Here is a 23,302-nt window from a genome sequence, read left to right as displayed (position 1 = left end):
TGTGGGAGGGTCAGTGCTGAGGGAGTGCCGCACTGTGGGAGGGTCAGCGCTGAGGGAGTGCCGCACTGTCGGAGGGTCAGCGCTGAGGGAGTGCCGTACTGTCGGAGGGTCAGCGCTGAGGGAGTGCCGCACTGTCGGAGGGTCAGCGCTGAGGGAGTGCCGAACTGTCGGAGGGTCAGCGCTGAGGGAGTGCCGCACTGTCGGAGGGTCAGCGCTGAGGGAGTGCCGCACTGTCGGAGGGTCAGCGCTGAGGGAGTGTCGGACGGTCAGCGCTGAGGGAGTGCCGCACTGTCGGAGGGTCAATGCTGAGGGAGTGCCGCACTGTCGGAGAGAGGGTCCGCACTGAGGGAGTGCTCCACTGCATTCATTTGCTTGTAATGTACTGGATCATTTCATTGCTTCTGTTCTGTGTTCCACAGAACACCCTCCCCGCAGGTTCCCCTCCAACTACAGGTAAGTTATTGGTTTAACCTACCAGCTGCATCTGAGCCTGACCTGCTAGCTGCCATTGACTGCTGGCTGCCCCGATCTACTGGGTGATCTGCCTGATTGCTCTTTGTTTAATTTGCAGATTGCTATGAGAGGATACCGGATGCTGCTGGTCAGAGGAGGCTATGTAGCTCAATAGTATGTCCCCCGATGGAGATCAGTTGTACCCAGGATGAAATTAGGCTTTTACGGTTAGTGAGACCCTGATGGAATTGAGAACCGCCATATTGTTTGTGTCTGTTAGCTGATGGTTATAGCAGAAAGGTCACCATTTACATCCTCTGTCGTGGCTGACAAATCAGGCTACACGGTGGCTGAAAGCTGCTTGCAAGCAAGAATGGTGAGGTTCTCAACAGTTGTGCTTGATCCACGAATTGTCAAGTAATTTCATGACATCCCAACATTCTCTCCTTCCTGCTCCACTTGAATACAACTTCCCAACAATCCCTTCCTCGGTATTTCCAGAGCAACTCCCATATTTACTCATTGTACGGTTTGCCATTGCAAGAACAGCTAGTCCCCTGTGGCTCCTCAGCATTTCACGCTCACTTTGACAGGTACTGTCCAATTGGTGGGACAGTTCTGTGTTTGGATCTTCTACCTTTGATTGGGCAAGTGGTTTGGGAGAGGGTGGGAATCTCTGCTGCTCAGGTTTCCATAGGTAGAGGATCTCGCTCTGATTTGAGGGCCCTCTACCTGGTAAGTGGGTTTCTGTACTTCTGATTGGTGTGGGATGTCTTCTTGGGTGGGGTGATCTCCACCTGGTTGGAGGAACATCTCTACCTGGATGGGGGTGTTTTGCCTGGTCAAGTTGGTCTGGTTGGAATGTCTTAACCTCCTATTAATGATGCCAATGGGTGTCTTCTTGACACTAATTCAACGATTATTGGAAATGAAGCCAAGATGTCTGACAAATGGGATATGGAATTGGTTAGCACTGGGCCACTGAGCAGAAATCTCTGGCCAGCACTGGATCTCTAGCCATCACTGTGACACTGGTCAGTACTGGATCTCTGGCCAGCATTGAGCCCCTAGAGAGCACTGGATTTCTGGCCAGTCCCTGGTGAGCATTGAGTCTCTGGCCAGCACTGATCCAGTGAGCAGTGTGTCATTGATTGAAACAGGATTCTCATTAATATTTTCTGTGTATTCCCAGCAGGTTGTACAGGAAGCACCTGGAGACTGCTGGGTTGCAGGTAGAGTTTCGTGATGCCGAGAATCCTGTGATACTGATCAAAAAGGTGCCAGCCTGCTTTATAGAAAAAGAAGCCAATGAAGTTCGTAGAGGACGGCATTCGGTCACTCAGACCATCCTGAAGGCAAGAAGCTTCCCTTGTTCACACCCTGCTCTTCTGTACAACAGGAGGAAAGACTGAGCTGCACCTTATGGAGGGGTTTGACTGCTGGTTCCAGAATGGGAAGTCATGAAGAGAGCCTATCCCTCAGCCATAGCACATTGTGGGAAGGCTACACTGCCACCCAAATAGGGGAGCAAATCGCACCCACATTACAAAGAGCATTGCGTTCCATGGCTTGTCCTCGCTGCACCCAGTATTTGATGTGGTTCACACTTGCATCCAGTCAGTGCTGTGTTAGAGGCTGCAGGTTTATGAAGAGTGGGCTTTCAAGAATCACAATTAATTGAAGAGGAGGTTAGTCCCCTTCAAGATGCAGAATCCCAGCTGCAGACCCATAGCACTGACTCATGGCCCCCAGTACAAACCTGTTTACTGCAGGATCCAGGTCTTCAAGATTGCTCTTGGGGATAACAACAATAACTTGTTGCATTAATGCAGTACTTTGAATGCCACAACTGCCTCAAAGAGGGGTCTTGGTTGAATGTCTAGAATGTGGTGCACAGTAATGCCAATAGCATGTGTTCACCCCAGCTGTGATATTCCCAGAAGGTCAGGCTCTCCACTTGCCCCATATTGGTGGGGTGATGTCCCTCGGTCTATACAGCCACTTCTGTTGCAATGTTGCTTTTAAACCATTTAAGGACGGTTAGGCAAGGATTTCAGAGATTAAGACCTAGGACACTGAAGCTATGGCCAAGAAGAGCAATTAAAACCAGAGATGTATAAGAGGACAACACATCAGAGTTTGTGGGGCAGAAGTAGAGCAGGGTATGGCCATGGAGGGATCTGTAAACGAGGAGGAGAATGGTAAAATCAAAGCATTGCTTATCAGGAGCCAATGGAGGTAAGCAAATACAGATGTGATTGGTGTACAGGATTCTGTGTGGGTTTGTAGAGGAGGCAGCACAGTTTTGGATGACTTTAATTTTACAGATAGAATGTGATAGGCAAACAGGAGAGAGCATTGGAAATGGTTGAACAGGCATGAATGAGAGTTTCAGCAGCAGACAGGTTGAGGAAGCTATTTCAATAAGTCAAAGATTAGTGACTGAGCATATGAGAATGCAAACCCTGAACATTACAGCATAGGACTCTCAGCCTGGAACACCCTTAGGCACAGCTGTGTGCAACCAGAATTCACAAAGTATCACTAAGGCTGGTAGTGCAGAGGGGTATCAGTGACTGAGGGGTATATAAGGGGTGATTGATGTCTGTCTATTGAGGGCGTACAAAGGGATACTGATTGTGGGGTTTCTGTGGAGTTTGAAAGGATATTGATGACTGAGTGTTCAAAGGTTATTAGTGATTGAGGTTTGGGGTGTATTAATAACTGGGATTTCAGAGAGACATTGATGACTCTGGGGGTTTTGGGTTCATTGAGGGAGGTGTCTCAATGATGAGGAGGGTTTGCCACAGCACTAACGACCCACCATTGTCTGACCCACCATTGTCTAACTCCCCCCGCCCCATATCTGATGTCCCCAGTTTCTAACATTCCCTGTCATTACTGTGAATTCCCTTTTCTCTGAACCAGCTTTCTCATGGTGTTTTCACATTTGCAGGAGTTCCTTCAGGAACAGATTGAGGTGAGTGCTCAAACTCTGAGGTTATCAAGGGACAACATGTGATCCTTAATAATGAATTTTGCGGAGAGGGGGGTGTGTTTTGGAGAGTGGGTGGCCACCAAGCATATGGTCAGAGGAGTAAGAGTCTGGGGAGATGGAGGGAGCCCAGCTCCTTTGTTTGAGGATGTAGTGCACCCAGGAGGGTGTGGGTGGGTCCAGGGAAAGGGAAGACCCATGTTGATGACGACTAGCGATGGAGGCGTAAACACCGGGAGTAAGGTTGGTGGGGACATATGAGTGAGTCCCAGATTGTCAGGATAAGTCCTAGGTAAACATGGGGCAGGGGAGTGAATCCAGGGAGAGGGAGAGTCCCAGGTTGTGGGGGAGAGTCCTAGGTTGAGGGGATGGTGGTTGTATGCAATTAAGGGAGGAATTGGTGGGTAAGTCCTAGGTTGTGGGATTGCCAGCCAGTTCTGAAAGAGGGTCAGTTTGTATTTTTAAGTCTCCCAGTGTTCATTTACTGACAGTAAACCTATTGACTGTACTCCACCTATGCTACAGATGTTTCAGTCAACAGGAGGATTCCAAGGTGTGCTGTCACGGACAGTGCTGAAGGTGCTGTCCTCACAGGCCTGTCGTGGTGAGTTTAAACAGATGTGTAACAGTCCATTGTGAGAAATGGAGCAGCAGAAACTGATGTTGAAACAGACTGTGCTGGTATTCCTGCTCCAATGAGCCTCATCTTACCTTTTGCACAGGTTTCGGTTCATTAATATGTAAATCCCAGGACTTCTTTAAGTCATATTCTCGTGATAACTTAAGGTTTTATTAAAAAAAAGTGACATCTCAGCTCAGACAATGCATTAAAGGTGAGAGGTGAGAGTCTGTCTGTATCCCAATCTTGAGTCAGACTGATTCTGTTTCCAAACTAGGAATTTATAAAATATTACTTGGATTGACTGCCTGCAGATTGTGTGCTTTTTGAGCAAAATAGAATGTATCTGCATCCAGACCTCAACCTGAGCTACAAATCTTCTCAAAACTTGCTCGTGTCCATGGATTACAGGCCAGGTGGATTAGCCATGGGAAATGTAGGGTTACAAGGATACGGTAGGGGGAACGGTGTTGAGTGGGATGTTGTTCAGAGGGCTGGTGTGGATTTGATCAGCCGAATGGCCTGCTTCTACACTTCCCATGGAATTCAATTCAATGGAAAAGATGTAGTTCATTCTGAAACTAGGGCCTTAAATACAAACAAGGGCAATTCTAAAGATTTGAGGAGGAGGTTGTCTTGGAGAAATATATTAAAAGACTTGAAGGGAGATAGACCCGTATTTAAATAATTAATGCCTGGTTTTCAACAAAGAACTTCCCTTCAGGCAAAAATACCCAACAAGAAAAGCAAGAGAGAACCTTGGCTGATATTAAAGATTAATATTAGATCAAAGGCACTGGCTTAATAAAGTTGTTAAAAAATGATAATTCAGCAAAGGAAGACCAAGAAACTGATAAAGAGAATAGAATATGAATGTGAAATAGCAAGAAACAAAAAAAGGATTGTAAAAGCTTCCATAGATGTGTAAATAGGAAAATACTAACATAGACAAATTTGGCTTCATTACTGAGGAAGCGTCACTGGCCCAGAAATGTTCACTCTGATTTTTCTTCACAGATGTTGCCAGACCTGCTGAGCTTTTCCATTACAGCAGGGACGGGAATGCTTATAATGGGAAATTGCTGAGAAGCTGCAGTATTTCCTGAGCCTGCCTGTTCCTTTCCAAGTCTCTACTTCTACCTCAAGACATTTCTTTTCATCTAGGGTACTTGTTACTCTGTGTTCCTTCAGGCTGGAGCACATGGCAAGCTCCTTCTGCACTGTTTACCTTTTCCACGGAGGGAATTCTTTTTACTTTCACTGACGTGTTCAGTGCGATGATGGTGTCTTTTTATTTATTTACTTTATTTTGAAGTGCCTCTGAGATCTGCAATGAGGAGCAGTTTATCTCTTTAGTGAGAACACTCCCTGTTGACAGATCTGAGGCTCCACATCTTGTCTAACTGTGGTCTGTCACATATTGACAGGTGCTGTGAAATTCGGTGATGGACTCAATGTGGAAGAATGTAGAAGCCTGATGGACTCGCTGGCTGGCTGCGACCTGCCCTTTCAGTGTGCTCATGGAAGACCATCCATACTACCCCTGGTAGATCTGGATCATCTAGGGATGGAAAAAGAGGTAGGACATCTCTGGATTCTACTTTCAGTACTCTACACATATAAGCAAAACATAAGAGTGGAGTTGTAACATCCATGAGCTTTAACATTTATTGCCCACTACCACCTCCAGCCATTCCCCCTCCCCACCATCAGCACACAGTGATAGTGGTGTAGTCCCCCTCCAAGCCACACACCATTCTGACTTAGAGTTACTTTGCCATGCCTTCACTGTCATGGATAAGTACTGGAACTCAAAATCTCCCTAACAGCACCTTTGTTGCTTGAACTACACCAGTGCAAGAAGGGTCATGTACACCTTCCCAAAGGGAATGGTGTGTCGGCAATACGTGCTGGCCTGGCCATTAGCTCTAGTAATGCTGTTATAACCAGGACCTCCAGTAGTTCAAGAAGGCAGCTCACCATCACCCTTTCCAGGTCACTACATGCTAGCCCAGGCAGTGACACCCACATCTCCTTTGAAAGACTAACGAATACATGGTAAACCTTTTCCTTATACGATTGACATCAACTGATGACTTAGCTTCTCGCCTTTGTGTTATTAAATTAGTTTACTGTATATGTGCTGTGTGTTCTGTATATTTATGTACACAGTGTGGGTTAAATATATTACAGTAAAGGGGGCAGAAGACAAAAAGGTTTGAAATATTTTTGAGACAACAAATTATGTACATTATATAACACAAAGCAGCAAAATAAAATAGTGTACTGAGTGGCTAGAAACTTCCAGGGGTGGATAAGGTGAAGAGATGGGGAGTGAGAGAGAGACCATGTGCTCTCTCAGTATTGCCACTGGATGGTGCAGCACTCCCTTTATTTCACATTGTAGTACTGCAAACAGAACTTCACAACTATCAATGAAGCACTGTTTTTTAATTGACCAGAAGGCAGTGCAGCCTCAGACTGTGCAGCACTGGATCAGTATTTAACCTGTGCAGAGATCCCTTAGTATGACTCCTGTGACAGTAACTAACTATACAGTACTCTCATTGACATAATGTACTACTCCTTTAGATGAGGCCCTCAAACAATGTTTTCTAACAATATTTTCTCAATCCTGGCCCTCTGACTGTGTTATACTCCACAATACTGCCCCTCCATCAGTTTTACATTTAACATAATAAGTCTATTCTGGCCTTCCTACAGAGGAATTTATATCTACAAAAGAACTTCAGTCAATGGGTCCCTCAATCATACTGCAGTAAGCTAGCTGTAGTTTATCGTGATTGGCTGGTGTTCACCATTAAATTAAAATAGTAAAGATAGACTGACTAAATGAGCTACATGATTCAGTGGAGGGTGTCTTTTTTTAAGTTATTTGTACACGGGATGAGTGTGCGACTGGCTAGGCAGCACTTATTGCCCAACCCTAATTGTCTGGACGCAGTTAAGAGTCAACCACATGGCTGTGGGTCTGGAGTCACATGTAGGCCAGACCAGATAAGGATGACCATTTCCTTACCTAAAGTACATTAGTGAAAGTGATCAAATCTCTAACAGATTCTCATGTTTTCTCTTTTAGTGATATTAGGCTAATTGCCAAGAGTTCCGATTATCCCTCTACCCTTTTTCAGTGATCTGTGTATGTATATAAGAACACTCAATTACAGTGGTCTGTTAGTAAAAACAAAAAAAATGCTAGAGAAGCTCAGCAGGGTAGGTAGCTTCTGTGAACAGAGAAACAATGTTAATGTTCTGAGAGGTGAAAAAGTGATGGACTTTATTCTGCAACGAAAGGTAGGAGGACCAAGTGGGACAGAAAGGAAAGTCAGGGAAGGTTAGATGACGAGGGAGATTAGAGACCCTAGAGGTCAGACAGCAAAACACAAAGAAACTAGTAATGGTGATGCAGAAGAGATCAAGGTCCACTGTAGGTGTAGTTAATAGAAAATAGGTCAGCTGTGCTGTAAGCAAAACCAAGAAAACCAAACACTGGACACAGAGCAAGGAGGGGGAGGCATAAGGGAAAATCAATAGTTGACAAATTCAGTGTTCCTATCATAATTCTGTGAGGGAGGGAGAAGAGATGAGGAAATGGGTTGGAAAAGGGTGGGAACTCTGTTCACCTCAGTGAGGTGTGGGGAAGGAATCCTCAAGAGAAAAGGAAGATGTCAAAAACATGATTGTGAAAGGTAGCATCATTGGAACACAGGGAGAACATAGAACAATACAGTAGAGGACAGGCCTTTCAGCCCTCGATGTTGCACTGACCTGTGAATTAATCCAAGCCCACCCCCCCCTACACTATCCCCTCATCATCCATATGCTTATCCAAGGATTGTTTAAATCTCCCTAATGTGTCTGAGTTAACTACATTGGCAGGTAGGGCATTCCACGCCCTTACCACTCTCTGAGTAAAGAACCTGCCTCTGACATCTGCCTTAAATCTATTACCCGTCAATTTGTAGCTATGCCCCCTCGTATATGCTGATATCGTCATCCTAGGAAAAAGACTTTCACTGTCTACCCTATCTAATCCTCTGGTCATCTTGTATGTCTCTACCAAATCCCCTCTTATCCTTCTTCTTTCTAATGAGGACAGACCCAAGTCTCTCAGCCTTTCCACATAAGACCTTCCCTCCAGACCAGGCAACATCTTGGTAAATCTCCTCTGCACCTTTTCCAATGCTTCTACATCCTTCCTGAAATGGAGCGACCAGAACTGTACACAATATTCCAAGTGCAGCTGCACCAGTGTTTTGTACAGTTGCAGCAAGACATCACGGCTCCGGAACTCAATCCCTCTACCAATAAAACCTAACACACCGTATGCCTTCTTAACAGCACTATCCACCTGGGTGACAACCTTCAGGGATCTATGTACATGGGACTCCAAGATCCCTCAGCACATCCACACTATGAAGCATCTTTCCATTGACCCAATATTCTGCCTTCCTGTTATTCTTCCCAAAGTGAATCACTTCACATTTATCTGCATTGAACTCATTTGCCACCCCTCAGCCCATTCTGCAGTTTATCCAAGTCCCCCTGCAGCCTCTTCCACACTGTCCACCACTCCACCAACATTAGTGTCATTAATGAAATGGAGTTTTTACTATCAGCAAAGTTTGGTTCAGTTGTGGAGTCGGTGGGTTTGTTCTGAGATTAGTCAGTGCATACTGGTCTGTTACTTATTCATTGATTATATTCCACAAATAAAAACCACTCAATTCTTTTGATTATAATCATCTAAAGATTGAATCAATTTCCATTTATTCTGATCCATAGGTTCATCACAGACCAAATTTACAGAAACTGCACCAGTTGTGTGAAGCCCGGTTCAACAGTGGAAGTATTTAATTGGCTGTGGCAACAGTCCAGACGTCTGAGGGTGGAATTTTTACCTGAAGCTCTTTGTAATGACCAATGCTTGCACCATCACTTAATCATTGCCTCCAGTTTCCTGGTGGTACCTGATGTGAAATGGATAAAGTGCTGTCTCCTCACAGTTGGCACTATGCATCTTCTGCCTGATAGACTGTATGGGAAGGAACAGTGTAGTCCATATGGGCATTTAACATCAGGCTTTGCCATCTGCAAAAGCATGAACTATGGCCACTCACACTTTCAATGGTACTTAGGAGCAGGACTCCGCTTTGTGCCCAGGAACTGTCAGCTGCTGTCACAGCAAGCCATTGTTTTATGCACGTTCCATTATTACTACTTATTTATTGAATAAATAGTTTGTTAATATAAAGGAGTAAGTTGCCATTCAGCTGGTTTATCCCAAATATTATACAGCAGAGCACTCTGTGATGTGTTTTCATATGTTCTCACTTTCTCTCTGGCCTCAATTCTCCACCTTGTTTTCTCTAATGTTTCAGTGAAGCTCAACGACCAGGACCTCAGCCAATCTGGTCTTAACAATTTCAGCTTGTAATCACTGTCCCTAGTTTCTTCACTTACTTTGGTTCCTCCTCTCATTTTACTTGTTGATTCTGTCCCAGACCCACCTTTTATTTCTTTACTTGTCTCATTGTCCTTAGGGCAAAGTTCAATCAGAAAGCCCTCTTGTTCTGGTGATTGCTTAAACTTATTCTATTTCTATATTTTCTCAGTTCCAATCAAGAGTCAGTAATCTGAAACATAAACTCTGTTTTTCTATTAATAGCATTTTCTGTCTCACCTTGGCCTGTCCATTAACTGCACTGATGGATGAGGCAGAAGCTCAGTTCCTGCTTCTGTGGGGATAATGTGCATGTATCTGGCTGTGGAGTGGTCTGTGATATGGAGGGCTTCGTCTCTGATTAAATAGAAACAGAGATTCTCTCTTGAGTTTTATTAAATCAGAGGTGATGGTCATCAGGATTGTAGAGTTCACTCATCAGTCGGTAAATGTAGGAGGGTGCATTTCCTCCAACGTTGGAAATGAACAGAGTGATGAGCTCTGGCGGAACGTAATCGAACACAGGGCAGTGAACACTCACTTTGCACAGAATCTCACCTGTAAGAAACAAACAACAATTGAACTGTCACCAAGGTAGTGTTTTGGGTGGGAGAAAAGTGACAGACACACTCAAGGTAGAAAGGCAAGAGAAAGCCTGAAGGAGGTGGGAGGAGGAGAAATGGGATGACAGCCAAGGTTCAATGTTTAATATCATTCAGAACTGCTCAGATAGTGAAGCAGAAAGATCAGTGTTAGCAGTGCTAGACGTTGCAAGCAATCCTTCATAAGGGGTACCTGACAATGACCATCTGCAACAAGAGAAAATCTAATAGTGTTACCATCACTAAATCCCCCACTATCAACATCCTGAGAGTGACTGTTGACAAAAAACTGAACTGGCCTAGCCATATAAATACAGTAGTTACAAGAGCAGGTCACAGATTGGCACTTTTGTAGTGGGTAACCGATCTGTTTGATCATCTGGCTGGTCCGATGGTAGTGGGTTATCGTTGATATTTGCTTACAAAGACAGTTACAGATCTAAAGTCCACTATCAGGTGTGTGGTCTAGGTCTGTATGAATTAGGTGTCACTGGACCAACAGTTATTGCCCATCCCATCCACTGGAAGGTAGTAGTGCCTTCTTGAACTGCTGCTGTCCATGTTCTGTAGGTAGACTCACAATACTGTTCAGGAGAGAATTCCAGGATTTTGACTCAGTGACAGTAAAGGAAGGTGAAGTATTTCTCAGTCAGGATGACAAATAGCCTGGAGAGAAACTTACAGGACGTGGAGTTACCATGTATCTGCTGCTGGATGTAGGTTAGCTCGCTGAGCTGGAAGGTTTGTTTTCAGACGTTTTGTCACCATACTAGGTGACATCATCAGTGAGCCTCTGGATGAAGCTTCAGCTGAAAACCTACATCCAGAACCTCAAATTGAGCTAAAAATCTTTTCAAAACTCTTAATCTATCTGCTGCCTTTGTTGTTCTAGATGGTAGTGGTCGTGGATTGTTTGATGTGAATGTTACTTGTCACTTGTCAGCCGTAAGAAAATCGATGTTTCGGGCAAAAGCCCTTCATCAGGTTTACTCTGATGAAGGGCTTTTGCCCGAAACGTCGATTTTCCTGCTCCTCGGATGCTGCCTGAACTGCTGTGCTTTTCTAGCACCACTAATCCAGAATCTAGTTTCTAGCATCTGCAGTCATTATTTTTACCTACTTGTCAGCCTTAGCCTGGATATTGTCCAGATCTTGTATTTGAACATGGAGAGCTTTAGTATTTGAGGAGTGTTGAATGGTGCTGAAATTGCCAGCAATCATCAGCAAACACTCCCACTTCTGACATTATGATGGAGGGGAAGTCATTGATGAAACAGCTGAAGATCGCTGGGCTAGGATACCTAAGAAATGTCCTGGAGCTGAGATGACTGACCTCCAACAACTGCAACCATCTTCCTATGTGCCAGTGGAGAGTTTGACCCCGATACCCACTGATTCCAGTTTTGCTAGGGCTTCTTAATGCCACACTCAATCAAATGCAGCCTTGATATCAAGGGCTGTCACTCTCACCTCCCCTCCCCTCCCCTCTGGAATCCAGCTCTATTGTCCACGTTTGACCCAAGGCTGTAATGAGGTCAGGAGCTGAGTGGCCCTGGGGGAACCCAAACTGGGCGTCACTGAGCAGTTATAGCTGAGCAGGTGCTGCTTGATAACACTGTTGATGACACCTTCCATCACTTTATTGATGATCAAGAGGAGACTGATGGGGCAGTAATTAACTGGGTTGGATTTGTCCTTTTTTCTGGGCAATTTTCCACATTGTCAGGTAGATGCCAGTGTTGCAACTGTACTGCAAGAGTTTGGGGGAGCAGCAAGGTCTGGAGCACTTTCTAAGTCCTTTATTTCAATCACCCAGAAGGATAAAAGCAGCAGATATGAAAACATCACCATCTATGAGTTTCCCTCCAAGCCACACACCATCCTGACTTGGAAATATACCACCTTCAGTGTCACTGGGTCAAAATCCTGGAACTCCCTCTCGCTAATGGCATTACAGGTGTACCTACAAATGGATTGCATGGTTTAAGAAGGCAGCTCACTACTACCTTCTCAAGGGACAACTAGAGATGGGCAATAATTGCTAACATAGTCAGTAACACTCACATCCCATGAATGACAGCAGAATGGATGGAGAAACTTTTCCCTGTGTAGTGAACAAGTCATGTTTGTAGATTATCTGATCTTTCCTTGCTGTTTTGTAACCAATACCCTGTTCCTGCATTAAGTCAGGGACCCCTTTTGACAGTAATAAAAATAGAAATTGCTGTAAAAGCTCAGCAGGTCTGACAGCATTTGTGAAGACGTCTCTTCACAGATGCTCCCAGACCTACTGAGCTTTTCCAGCAATTTCTGTTTTTGTTTCTGATTTCCAGCATCTGCAGTTCTTTCAGTTTTTACATCTTTTGACAGTGTTCCATGATGGTGAAAGGCAGTGACACCAGTCATGTACACTAACCTTACTGAGTTCTTTCAGAAGGTGCCAAAACAAGTGGATGAAGGTAAAGCAGTTGATGTGGTGTATATGGCCTTCAGTACGGCATTTGAAAAGGTTCCACACGGCTGGCTGTTGCACAAAATACGGAGTTTTGGGATTGAAGATGATTTAGTGGTTTGGATCAGAAATTGGCTAGCTGAAAGAAGACAGAAGGTGGTGGTTGATGGGAAATGTTCATCCTGGAGTTCAGTTATCAGTGGTGTACCGCAAGGATCTGTTTTGGGGCCACTGCTGTTTGTCCTATTTATAACTGACCTGGATGGGTTAGTAAATTTGCAGATGACACTAAGGTAGACAGAGTTGTGGACAGTGCCAAAGGATGTTGTGGGCTATAGAAAGACATAGATAAGACGCAGAGCTGGGCTGAGAAGTGACAAATGCAGAAAAGTGTGAGGTAGTTCACTTCGGAAGAAGTAACAGGAATGCAGAGTACTGGGCTAATGGTAAAATCCTTGGCAGTGTAGATGAACAGAGAGATCTCTGTATCCAGGTGCATAAATCCCTGGAAGATGCTACCCAGGTTGACGGGGTTGTTAAGAAGGCATATTGTGTGTTGGAGTTTACTGGCAGGGGGATTGAGTTTCGGAGCCACAAGGTCATGCTTCAGCTGTACAAGACACTGGTAAGGCCGCATCTGGAGTATTACATACAATTCTAGTCACTGCATTTTAGCAAGTAATGTGGAAGCTTTGGAAAGGGTTCAGAGGAGATTTACTAGGATACCACCTGGTATGGATGGAAGTTCTTACGAGGAAGGGCTAAGGGAACTGAGGCTGTTTTCGTTGGAGAGAAGAAGGTTTAGCGGTGGCTTAATCAAGACATCTAAGATAATCAGAGGGTTAGATAGGGTGGACAGTGAGTGCTTCCTTGGGTGGTGAAGGCTAACACGATGGGACATGGCTTTAAATTGAGGGGTGCTAGATTTAGGACCAATATCAGAGGTAGTTTCTTTACTCAGAGTAGTAGGGGAGTGGAACGGCCTGCCTGCAACAGTAGTAGACTCGCCGCTGTTAAGGGCATTTAAATGGGCATTGGATATACGTGTAGAGTCATAGTCATAGAAATGTACAGCATGGAAACAGACCAACCTGTCCATGCCGACCAGATATCCTAACCCAAACTAGTCCCACCTGCCAGCGCCCGACCCATATCCTCCAAACCCTTCCTATTCATATACCCATCCAAATGCCTCTTAAATGTTGCAATTGTACCAGCTTCCACCACTTCCTCTGGCAGCTCATTCCATACACGTACCACCCTCTGCGTGAAAAAGTTGCCCCATAGGTTTCTTTAATATCTTTCCTCTCTCACCCTAAACCTATGCCCCATACCCCAGGGAAAAAACTTTGCCTCTTTACCCTATCCATGCCACTCATAATTTTGTAAACCTCTATAAGGTCACCCCTCGGCCTCCGATGGATAATAATGGAACAGTGTAGGTTAGATAGGCATCAAGTTAATTTCACAGGTTTGCACAACATTGAGGGCCAAAGGGCCTGTACTGCACAGTAATATTATTTGTTCTACAAGAGTATTGATGGCTGGCATCAGGGAAGTTATATTTGCACAAAGGACAAGAGGGCCCAGATAGTGCCATCTCCAGTAAGAAGCCTATGGCTATAAAGGCTACGCGTCTCTAAAACAATTTAAAAAACTAATAATGCTTTCAACTATTTCAGTACCTCAGTTTGATGTCACTGTAGGACACAAAGACACCAGACCTGTACAAATACTGCTTTACCAAAGCCTCAAAAGACTGAAAAATCTCTTGTTCTGTCCCACCTACCCTACCATCTCACTAACAGAAACAAAGAAACGTATGGTAGAATCTGGTGTAGCAGATCCTCATTTCAGATCACACGAGTACAGCAAGGAGGCACTGATGCCAGTCACTTATCAGGCACCAGCTGCAGACTGGTGTGAATAGATTGACAGCTCCCTCACACACAACCAACTAGTCCCTACATGGAGAAGAACACAGTGTACTGCCCGATGCTGACACTGTGACCAGGGTTACCTACCTTCTGTGAAAGGAAGCACCTCCTGCGGTGAAACAAACTTATTAAATGTGTTCTCCTCATTAGGAAACTGCAAAACAAAGAAACAGATGAACAAAAACACATTAAGCAGCAAAATAAACCAGGCAACTGCCCATACTCTGTCATGGACTGAGAGTTCAGACAATTTCACATTTTCATCAATAATTCAAGGGACCTATTGACTCAGTTTGGGGATCAACAGTTTCCAGTGCTGAATGTGGAGAAGGAGTTCATTCAACTGCTCTGGGAGCTAAAGAACCTGGAAATCAAACACTGTCCAACTTTTACAAGCTGAGGATACAGAATGGGATACTTTCTCAACACAAGGACAGAGACAGAATGGGGATAACTCCCTCTACACTTAAACTGACAGGAAAAATACATGTGAGAAAAAACAAATGCTGGTAGTTTTTAGAACAGCATGAGGTTAGATAAAGAATCATAGAATCCCTAGTGTGGAAGCAGGCCCTTCAGCCCAAGAAGTCCACACGACCCTCAAACAGTAACCCTTCTAGACCCATTCCCCTACTACTCTATATTTACCCCTAACTAATGCATCTAACCCATGATAAAGTTCTATCTGCACTGGTCCATCAAACGCTCCTCGGACAGGAAAGAGCTCTTGTCCAAAATGTCGATTTTTCTGCTCCTCGGATGCTGCCTGACCTGCTGTGCTTTTCCAGCATCAAGACTGAAATGTGAAGGAATTTCTTCTCCCAGAGAGTAGTAAATGTCTTGAATTCTCCACCCACAGAGCTGTGGAGGCTAGATCACTGAACACAGTTATAGAAGAGGCAGATACATTTTAGAAACAGAGGAATTAAAGACTATGAGAAGCTGGCATCAGAGTGGAGGCCTGAGGCAGGTTAGCCAAGATCTTATAGAAAGACAGGGATGAATGGCCAACACCTGCTCCTATTTTTGATGTTGTCATGAAATTCAAGTTATTTCTTTTGTCAAATTGTTAACAAGATGTTTAGAATTGGAGCAGAGTACCTACCTGAGGACACAGCTTAAACATGGCAGCACAGACGATGACAGGTGTGGAGTGGTGCCTGGCTGCAAGGGCGAGTGTATGAGCCCCATTCACAGCTCGTAGTCCCCCATTAGCAAGAATGGTCTTTGTGCCAATGATCACCTACCAAAACAGTAAGGGTGAGACCAGCAGTGTATCCCCGCACCACATCACAGCCTGCCTCTGGCACATTCACAGCCTGCACCTTCAGAGAAACAGACTATCCCCAAACCTCCCCTCAGACGTGCATTCCCCTCCCCCCCAACCCACTCATACACACTGTATCAGAGGGAAATGAGAGAGCAAGAACCCACACCCAACCTCTGGCTCAGCCTAGTTCCTGCACAATACGGCGGGGGAATGTCACCTTGTTAACACGGGACATCACAGCAAAGATGGCTGCGTCAGTGATGACGGTCGTCTCAATCCCAGCTGCAGACAGAGCAAGTGACATCTCGTGACCCTGGAAACAGAAACAGTCAGAGCACTGCACAGGAATGGGGGTTCGAGTGAAACGGGGAAGGGTGGACAACAGGACAGGCGAGAGAGGAGAGGAGGTACAACACAGGGAGGGAGCAGGGGACTCACAGATACCAAAAATAGGAGTAAGCCATTCAGCCCTTTGAGCCTGCTCCACCAGTCAGTATGACCAAAGCTGATCATCCAACTCAGTCCCCATTCCTGTTTTCTACCCCATACCTTTAATCCCTTTAGCCTGCAGAATATCAGACTACTTCTTGAAAATATTCAATGTTTTGGTCTCAACCGTTTTCTATGGCAGAGAATTCCACAGGCTCACCACTCATTGAAGAAATTTCTCTTCATCTCATTCCTAAATGGCTTACCCTGTACCCATAAAGCTATGACATCTGGTTCTGGACCTCCTCACCATTGGGAACAAAGTCAGAAGTCATATGATATCAGGTTTTAGTCTAACAAGTACATTTAAAATCAAAAGCTTTCGGAGCGCTATTCCTTTGTCAGATGAAGTCCCATTGGGAACATTCTTCCTGTGCATTCCCTCCATTGCTAGTACATCCATCTTCAAATAAGGAGACCAAAACTACACACAATATTCCAGGTGTGGTCTCACCAAGGCCCTGTACAATTGCAACAAGACATTCCTGCTCCTGTATTCAAATCCTCTCACAATGAAGGCCAACATACCATTCGTCTTCTTTACCATCTGCTGCACCTGCATGCTTGCCTTCAGTGAGTTGTGTATGAGAACTCCCAGGTCTTGTTGCACCTCCCCCTTTCCCAATTTATTGCCGTTCAGTTAATAATCTGCCTTCCTGTTTTTATTTCCGTGGATGGCACAGTAGTTAGCACTGCTGCCTCACAGCGCCAGAGACCCGGTTTCAATTCCCACCTTGTGTGGAGTTTTCACGTTCTCCCCGTGACTGCGTGGGTATCCTCCGGGTGCTCCGGTTTCCTCCCACAGTCCAAATATGTGCAGGTTAGGTGAATTGGCCATGCTGAATTGCCCATAGAGTTAGGTGCAGGGGTAAATGTAGGGGAATGGGTCTGGGTGGGTGCGCTTGGTGGGTCGGTGTGGACTTGTTGGGCCGAAGGGCCTGTTTCAACACTAAGTAATCTAATCTAATCTAAAAAAAACTACATTTGGCCACTCACTCAGCATGTCCAAATCACACTGCAACATCTCTGCATCCACCTTAGAGCTCATCCTCCCACCCAGCTTATGAGGTTTGCAAACCTGGAGATATTAGATTTAGCTCCCTCATCTAAATTGTTAAAATGTTTATTGTGAATAGCTGGGGTCCAGCACTGATCCCTGCAGTATCCCACTCGTCACTAGCTACCACTTGAAAAAAGACCTGTTTATTGCTACTCTTTGTTTCCTGTCTCCCAACCAGTCTTCTATCCATCTCAATAACCTACCCCTAATCCCCAGCCCTTTAATTCTGCATGCTTCTCTCTTACGTGTGGCTTTGTCAAAAGCTGTCTGAACATCGAAATCATCCACTAAAAAGAATCCCAGTGGATTTGTTAAGCATAATTTCCCTTTCAGAAAGGGAGACAGCCTCAACATTGGGAACAATGCTGTTAATAAATAAGATCTTTCTGTCATTCTCTCTCAGCTCCCCACTGTCCCAGGCTCCATAAAGGATAGAGATTCCTCTCTCAGGCCAGACGTGTACTCACTGACCTGACAGTAGGGAGCACATTCTGCGACAATAACATGGAAGCTGCGTTTTCGAGCTGCATCTTTAAGAAACGCTTCAACAGTTGGGGAGCGCCCCAATGTCATGATGACCTCATTGGAATGGATGTGTTCCAGGGCCTGCATTGCGATGTTATCCATCGTACCCTCTGTCAAACAACAGGTGAGTCATGAACACACAGCCCCAGTGCCAAATAAACACCTCTTCTTGTCACAGTAATAGTTTCTCCAGCCTGACCCGCTCAAGATTTTTTTCTCTGCATGACCCCCACATCCCACGGTTCCTCCTTTGCCACCCATTCAGAAAGGTTTAATCCCCCACTCCCAGTCTGCACCCCACAACCTGAGCCTCTAACTTCCAACTATCCCTCCACCCAGCTTCCTCCACACTCAGCCTGTATTCCCACCTTCAGCCTGTGCCCCACCCCCAGCATATTCAACTCCCAGCCCCAGCCTCCCAGCCTGCACCCCCGTCCCCAGCACAAAACGTACCAAGCTCCACGAGAAGTTCGTTGATGACTTCGATGACATTGGTTTTGAGGGGTGTGAAGCTCACACTGAAATCCTCACTCTGACTGCCTGAAGTTAGCAGCTTGTGCAGTGAATCCTGGTCCGTCTCCTCACTGCAGCCTCGAAGCCTGAAAAACCACTTCCAGGTTAACACCTTACGATGCACACAGCAGGACCTGTTCTGCTTGATGTAAACCCTCTCTCATTCTCAGTAAGAATCAGCATGAGGTGGAACATTGATGGTATAGGGGGGCCCCTGATTTACAAACATTTGACATATGAACACACATACTTACAAATCTGATCCCATAAATGGTTGTAGTTTTTAAACATATGAACATGTTACAAACATAGTTACAAACAGCCCCATACCATTGTCCTGCATTGTGCTCCAACTTATGAACAAATCATCTCGCGAATGGACTCCAGAACGGAACTCATTCGGAAAGTGGGAATGACCTGGAAATTGATTGGGGCGAACTACCATGATTTGTAGAGGTGTAGCATCACTTCTTTCCTTTTATACTCTGTGCCTCTATTTATAAACCCAAGGATCCTATAAACTTCTTAACAACTGTTCCAGCCTAAAGAAAAGATCAACACCCCACCCTGTTCCCTGGCCAACATCTCTGTCTTAGGCTTGCTGCTGTACTCCAGTGAAACAAGCTGGAAGAACAGAACCACATTTTCCGCCGGGGAATCCTGCAGCCTTCTGGACTCAATATCAAGTTCAATAACTTTTGGGCCTGAGCACCTTTCCCCATGTCCTTACCCCAACCCCAACACTAGGCCTTGTTATCACATGGTAAAAACAATGACTGCAGATGCTGGAAACCAGAGTTTAGATCAGTGGTGCTGGAAAAGCACAGCAGTTCAGGCAGCATCTGAGGAGCAGGAAAATCGATGTTCATGATCAGGAATACAGGCAGAGAGCCTGAAGGGTGGAGAGACAAATGAGGGGAAGGTAGGGGTGGGGAGAAAGTAGCATAGAGTACAATAGGTGAGTGGGGGAGGGGATGAAGGCGATAGGTCAGGGAGGAGGGTGGGGGAAGGTTGCAAAGAGTACAATGGGTGAATTGGGGTGGGATGAAGGTGATAGGTCAGAGCACATCCTGCCCACTGCCGCAATGTTTCAGCTACCCGTGCTTTACCGCTTGTTACACACAACTCATTGTTAGCCCCTAACAGTCCCCATTAACCGCTAGTCATTCTCCTCGGCTGACCGTTATCCACTCCTTTGTCCAAGTGTTCTCTCTCTTTGGGCTTTATTTCTACCTATCGTTTTCACCTTAACCCTCCCTGAACCTGATCTTCTGTATAAAAACAACTTTCTCCTGGCTACCATCAGTTCTGAGGAAGCGTCACTCGACCCGAAACATCAACTCTGATTTCTCTCCATGGATGCTGCCAGACCTGCTGACCTTTTCCAGCAATTTCTGTTATTGTTTGTGGGCTGTTTTAACTTGGTTAGAGACAAAAAAATACCTGCAGATGCTGGAATCCAAGGTAGACAAGCAGGAGGCTAGAAAAACACAGCAAGCCAGGCAGCATCAGGAGGTGGAGAAGTCGACATTTCGGGTGGAACCCTTCTTCAGGACTGGTTCCATCCGAAACTTCTGATGCTGCCTGGCTTGTTGTGTTTTTCCAGCCTCCTGCTTGTCTACTATTTATTTTAACTTGCCTGGCCATCTTCAGAAACTCAAACACATAAACCCTGAGATCCCTCTGCTCCTGTAATGTCTCCAAAGTTGCACCATTGAGTCTGTATGTTTCTTCTACCGAAATGCATTACTCTGCATTGATTGAAATGCATCTGCCAGGTGTCCGCCCATTTGGCCAACTTGTCAATGTCTCTCTGAAGTCATTCAGCATCATCCTCAAAATTCACCATTTGGCCGGTATATTGGGTCCAGGTCGATGTGTTTGTTGATAGAAACAAACACATCGTTACCTGGACCCAATACACCGGCCACTGCAATGGACAGCTGGAACTGACAACCGGAAGCGGCAGGTATAAACCACTACAAATGCCGGAGGAAACATCACAGAAGCGCTTCACAGGAGGCTCCCAAGCACTGAGGGTGTCACCTAGACAGGGGACGAAACATCTGCAACACAAATTCCCAGCTTGGCGAACAGAACCACAACAATTTGCTAACCAACCTGTCATGGCACTGTCTCACCATATTAATGGTTTCCTTTTCCTCAGAGGCTGCTCGACATGCTGACTATTTCCAGCAATTCCTGGTTTTAATTTCACACTTGCAGCATCTAATATTACACCCAGGGGCCCAGGTGTAGTCAACCATCCTGTACCTTCCCGGCTTAGCCAAAGCAACTCACTGCTCTCACCGACTGTATTCCTCTCGGATGATCTTCATCACTCGCCGAACAATGTTCCCCACACTGGTCTCCGAGGGATGAGCTGCAATCAGCCTCCGTCCTTCAGTTCGGATCAAATTCAGCAACTCCCCTAAAGGAGAAAAAATCAGCACATTGAATAGAATCTGTACAGAGTGGAACTAGGGCTGAAAATGTGTTGCTGGAAAAGCGCAGCAGGTCAGGCAGCATCCGAGGAGCAAGAGAATCGAGCCCTCTAGAGTGGAAATAGGCCATTCAGCCCAACATGTCCACACTGATCCTCCGAAGAGTAACCCACCCAGACCCATTCCCCACCCTATTACTCTACATTTACTCCTGACTAATGCACCTAACCTACACATCTCTACACTATGGACAATTTAGCATGGTCAATTCACCTAACCTGCACATCTTTGGATTGTGGGAGGAAACCAGAGCACCCGGAGGAAACCCACGCAGACACGGGGAGAATGTGCAAACTGCACACAGACAGTCGCCTCAGGCTGAAATCGAACCCGGGTCCCTGGCGCTGTGAGGCAGCAGTGCTCTCTACTGAGCCACCGATCTGCCCATAACAGGGATGAACAACTGGGCTGTTGGGGTAAATACCCAGGTGAAATACCTGGGGTGAGGGAATTAAATACCCAGACTCTAGTGGGGTGGTGGCTGCAGGAGGATAAATGCCAGACCCAGGGAGTGATTGGGGGGTAAATCAAAAACAGCAATCTAGGTTTGTTCAGTGTATTGCATCAGTGTATGACACTATGACCTTTTACTATAAATTCTGTGTCCTATGATCCTGCTCCACTAGCCACCTGACAAAGGAGCAGTGCTCTGAAAGCTAGTACTTCCATATAACCTGGGGAGATGTGATTTTTAACTTTGTCCACCCAGTCCAACATGGGCATCTCTATATCATGACAGAGCCAGGTGGTGATGGGGAGGGGGGTAAATACCCAGACACAGGGACTAATAGACAATAAGTACCCAGACCAAAAGGGTGATGGGGGTGAATACCCAGACCCAGAGGGTGAATGGGGTAAATACCCAGACCCAGGCGGCAAATGGGGTAAATACCTAGATCCAGGGGGTGAATGGGGTAAATACCCCAGACCCAGGGGGTGATTGGGGTAAATACCCCAGACCCAGGGGGTGAATGGGGTAAATACCCAGACCCAAAGGGTAAATGGGGTAAATACCCAGACCCAGGCGGCAAATGGGGTAAATACCTAGATCCAGGGGGCGAATGGGGTAAATACCCCAGACCCAGGGGGTGATTGGGGTAAATACCCCAGACCCAGGGGGTGATTGGGGGTAAATACCCCAGACCCAGGGGGTGATTGGGGGGTAAATACCCCAGACCCAGGGGGTGATTGGGGTAAATACCCCAGACCCGGTGTATGTTCTCCCTCTTCCCCAATACCTGCGTTGTTCCACCGGCTGTGAGCCACGATCTGCCGCAGGAGGCCCGCAGTTCCGGCCGCAACCTCCCCGGAGCGGCGTAGCTCCCCCCGGGACAACTGGCCGAGGAAAGCGGAGACCCGCTCGGACACATCGGGCTGGGTGGCCGGCATGGCGGAACTCAAATACAACCCGGGGGAAGAGAACAACCGGCGGACCGGCCGGAACCGGAAACTACCGACCGGTGCCCAGCGGTACGGACCGGGCGCCATGTTGGTGACCCCCCCCCCATGTCCTCCCCTCACCCTGGGGGGGGTGAGATGTTGGGAACTGGTGTAAAGTTTGTAAAAGGCGTGGGTCTTGTACTGAGTTATGGGGTTAGTCTGGGCATGAAGGAATATTGGGAGGTAGAAGAGCAACTGGGATGTCAGTACATAAATGTTTAGGTTGCTCCAAAAAAAAATGTTGGTGTGCCTTTGAAAGGCCACCTGCTCTCTCTTGTTGCTGTAAATTACTCTGAATCATTCTGTTGTGGACTAATGTGGATATTGTCCAGGTTTTGCTTAATTTGGACTAGACTACTGAGGAATTGTAAATGGTGCTGAACACCTCCACTTCTGACCAAATGGTGGAGCTGAAGATGGCTGGGCCTAGGACACTTCCCTGAGGCACTCCTGGACAGATGCCATACGGTTCAGTCCTTGGTCCCCAACTATTTACAATCTACATTAATTTCTTGGATGCAGGGATAGAATATACTATCGCCAAATTTGCAGATGACCCTAAAATATGTGGAAAAGTATATTGACATAAGGAATTTATAAATGGATTACAGTGGATGGCTAAATAGGCCAAAATTTGGCAGATGGAGTTTAACGTGGATAAGGTCAGGAGAACGAAAAGGCAACTCCGAATGGAGAAAAACGTCGAAAGGAAAACTTCACAAAGGATTTGGATGCCATTGGGCATGAGATGCAGAAAATTAGTATGTAGGTATAGCCGGTAATAAAGACGACAAATGGAATTGGCCTCAAACCTCCAGGGACCTGGGTTCAATTCCAGTTTCGGATGACTGTATGAAGTGAGCATTTTCTTCCCATGTCCGCATGGGTTTTTGCCGGTGTTCTGGTTTCCTTCCACAGTACAAGGATGTACAGGTTAGGTGAATTGACCATGCTAAATTGCCCATAGAGTCCAGGGATG

The 23,302-nt window shown here is 45.9% G+C and overlaps 2 protein-coding genes across 2 annotated transcripts in view; one reads left to right on the top strand and one right to left on the bottom strand.

Annotated features, from left to right (window-relative positions):
• mlh3 (mutL homolog 3 (E. coli)) overlaps positions 1–9,342 on the top strand; it is a 28,252-nt gene extending 18,910 nt beyond the window's left edge. The window contains exons 7-12 of the mRNA XM_043700215.1: positions 572–680; positions 1,649–1,808; positions 3,410–3,433; positions 3,974–4,052; positions 5,495–5,646; positions 8,874–9,342. Of these exons, the coding sequence (XP_043556150.1) occupies positions 572–680; positions 1,649–1,808; positions 3,410–3,433; positions 3,974–4,052; positions 5,495–5,646; positions 8,874–8,945 (596 nt within the window). The 3' untranslated portion in view covers positions 8,946–9,342. The remainder of the gene's footprint in view (positions 1–571; positions 681–1,648; positions 1,809–3,409; positions 3,434–3,973; positions 4,053–5,494; positions 5,647–8,873) is intronic.
• eif2b2 (eukaryotic translation initiation factor 2B, subunit 2 beta) lies at positions 8,825–22,304 on the bottom strand. Its single transcript, XM_043701479.1, has 8 exons — positions 22,122–22,304; positions 20,690–20,810; positions 18,320–18,465; positions 17,813–17,976; positions 16,010–16,105; positions 15,628–15,765; positions 14,610–14,676; positions 8,825–10,089 (listed from the first exon to the last, which is right to left on the bottom strand). Exons 1-8 carry the CDS (start codon positions 22,270–22,272, stop codon positions 9,932–9,934), a joined length of 1,041 nt encoding a protein of 346 aa, XP_043557414.1. The 5' UTR covers positions 22,273–22,304; the 3' UTR covers positions 8,825–9,931.
• Positions 22,305–23,302: the final 998 nt, after the last annotated feature.

This window comes from Chiloscyllium plagiosum, chromosome 12 (genome assembly GCF_004010195.1).
Source record: "Chiloscyllium plagiosum isolate BGI_BamShark_2017 chromosome 12, ASM401019v2, whole genome shotgun sequence".
Lineage (NCBI taxonomy): Eukaryota > Metazoa > Chordata > Chondrichthyes > Orectolobiformes > Hemiscylliidae > Chiloscyllium > Chiloscyllium plagiosum.
Note: the sequence above shows the minus strand (reverse complement) of the source record. Positions and strands in the feature narration are given on the sequence as shown.

Bases quoted from the DNA above. Each gene is read 5' to 3' on its own strand.
- eif2b2 (XM_043701479.1), bottom strand. From the start codon at position 22,272: ATGCCGGCCACCCAGCCCGATGTGTCCGAGCGGGTCTCCGCTTTCCTC. The intron at 20,811-22,121 runs GTATTGGGGAAG...TTTCTCCTTTAG, and splicing joins CAGCCGGTGGAACAACGCAG to GGGAGTTGCTGAATTTGATC. The intron at 17,977-18,319 runs GTACGTTTTGTG...GTTGTTTGACAG, and splicing joins CGAACTTCTCGTGGAGCTTG to AGGGTACGATGGATAACATC.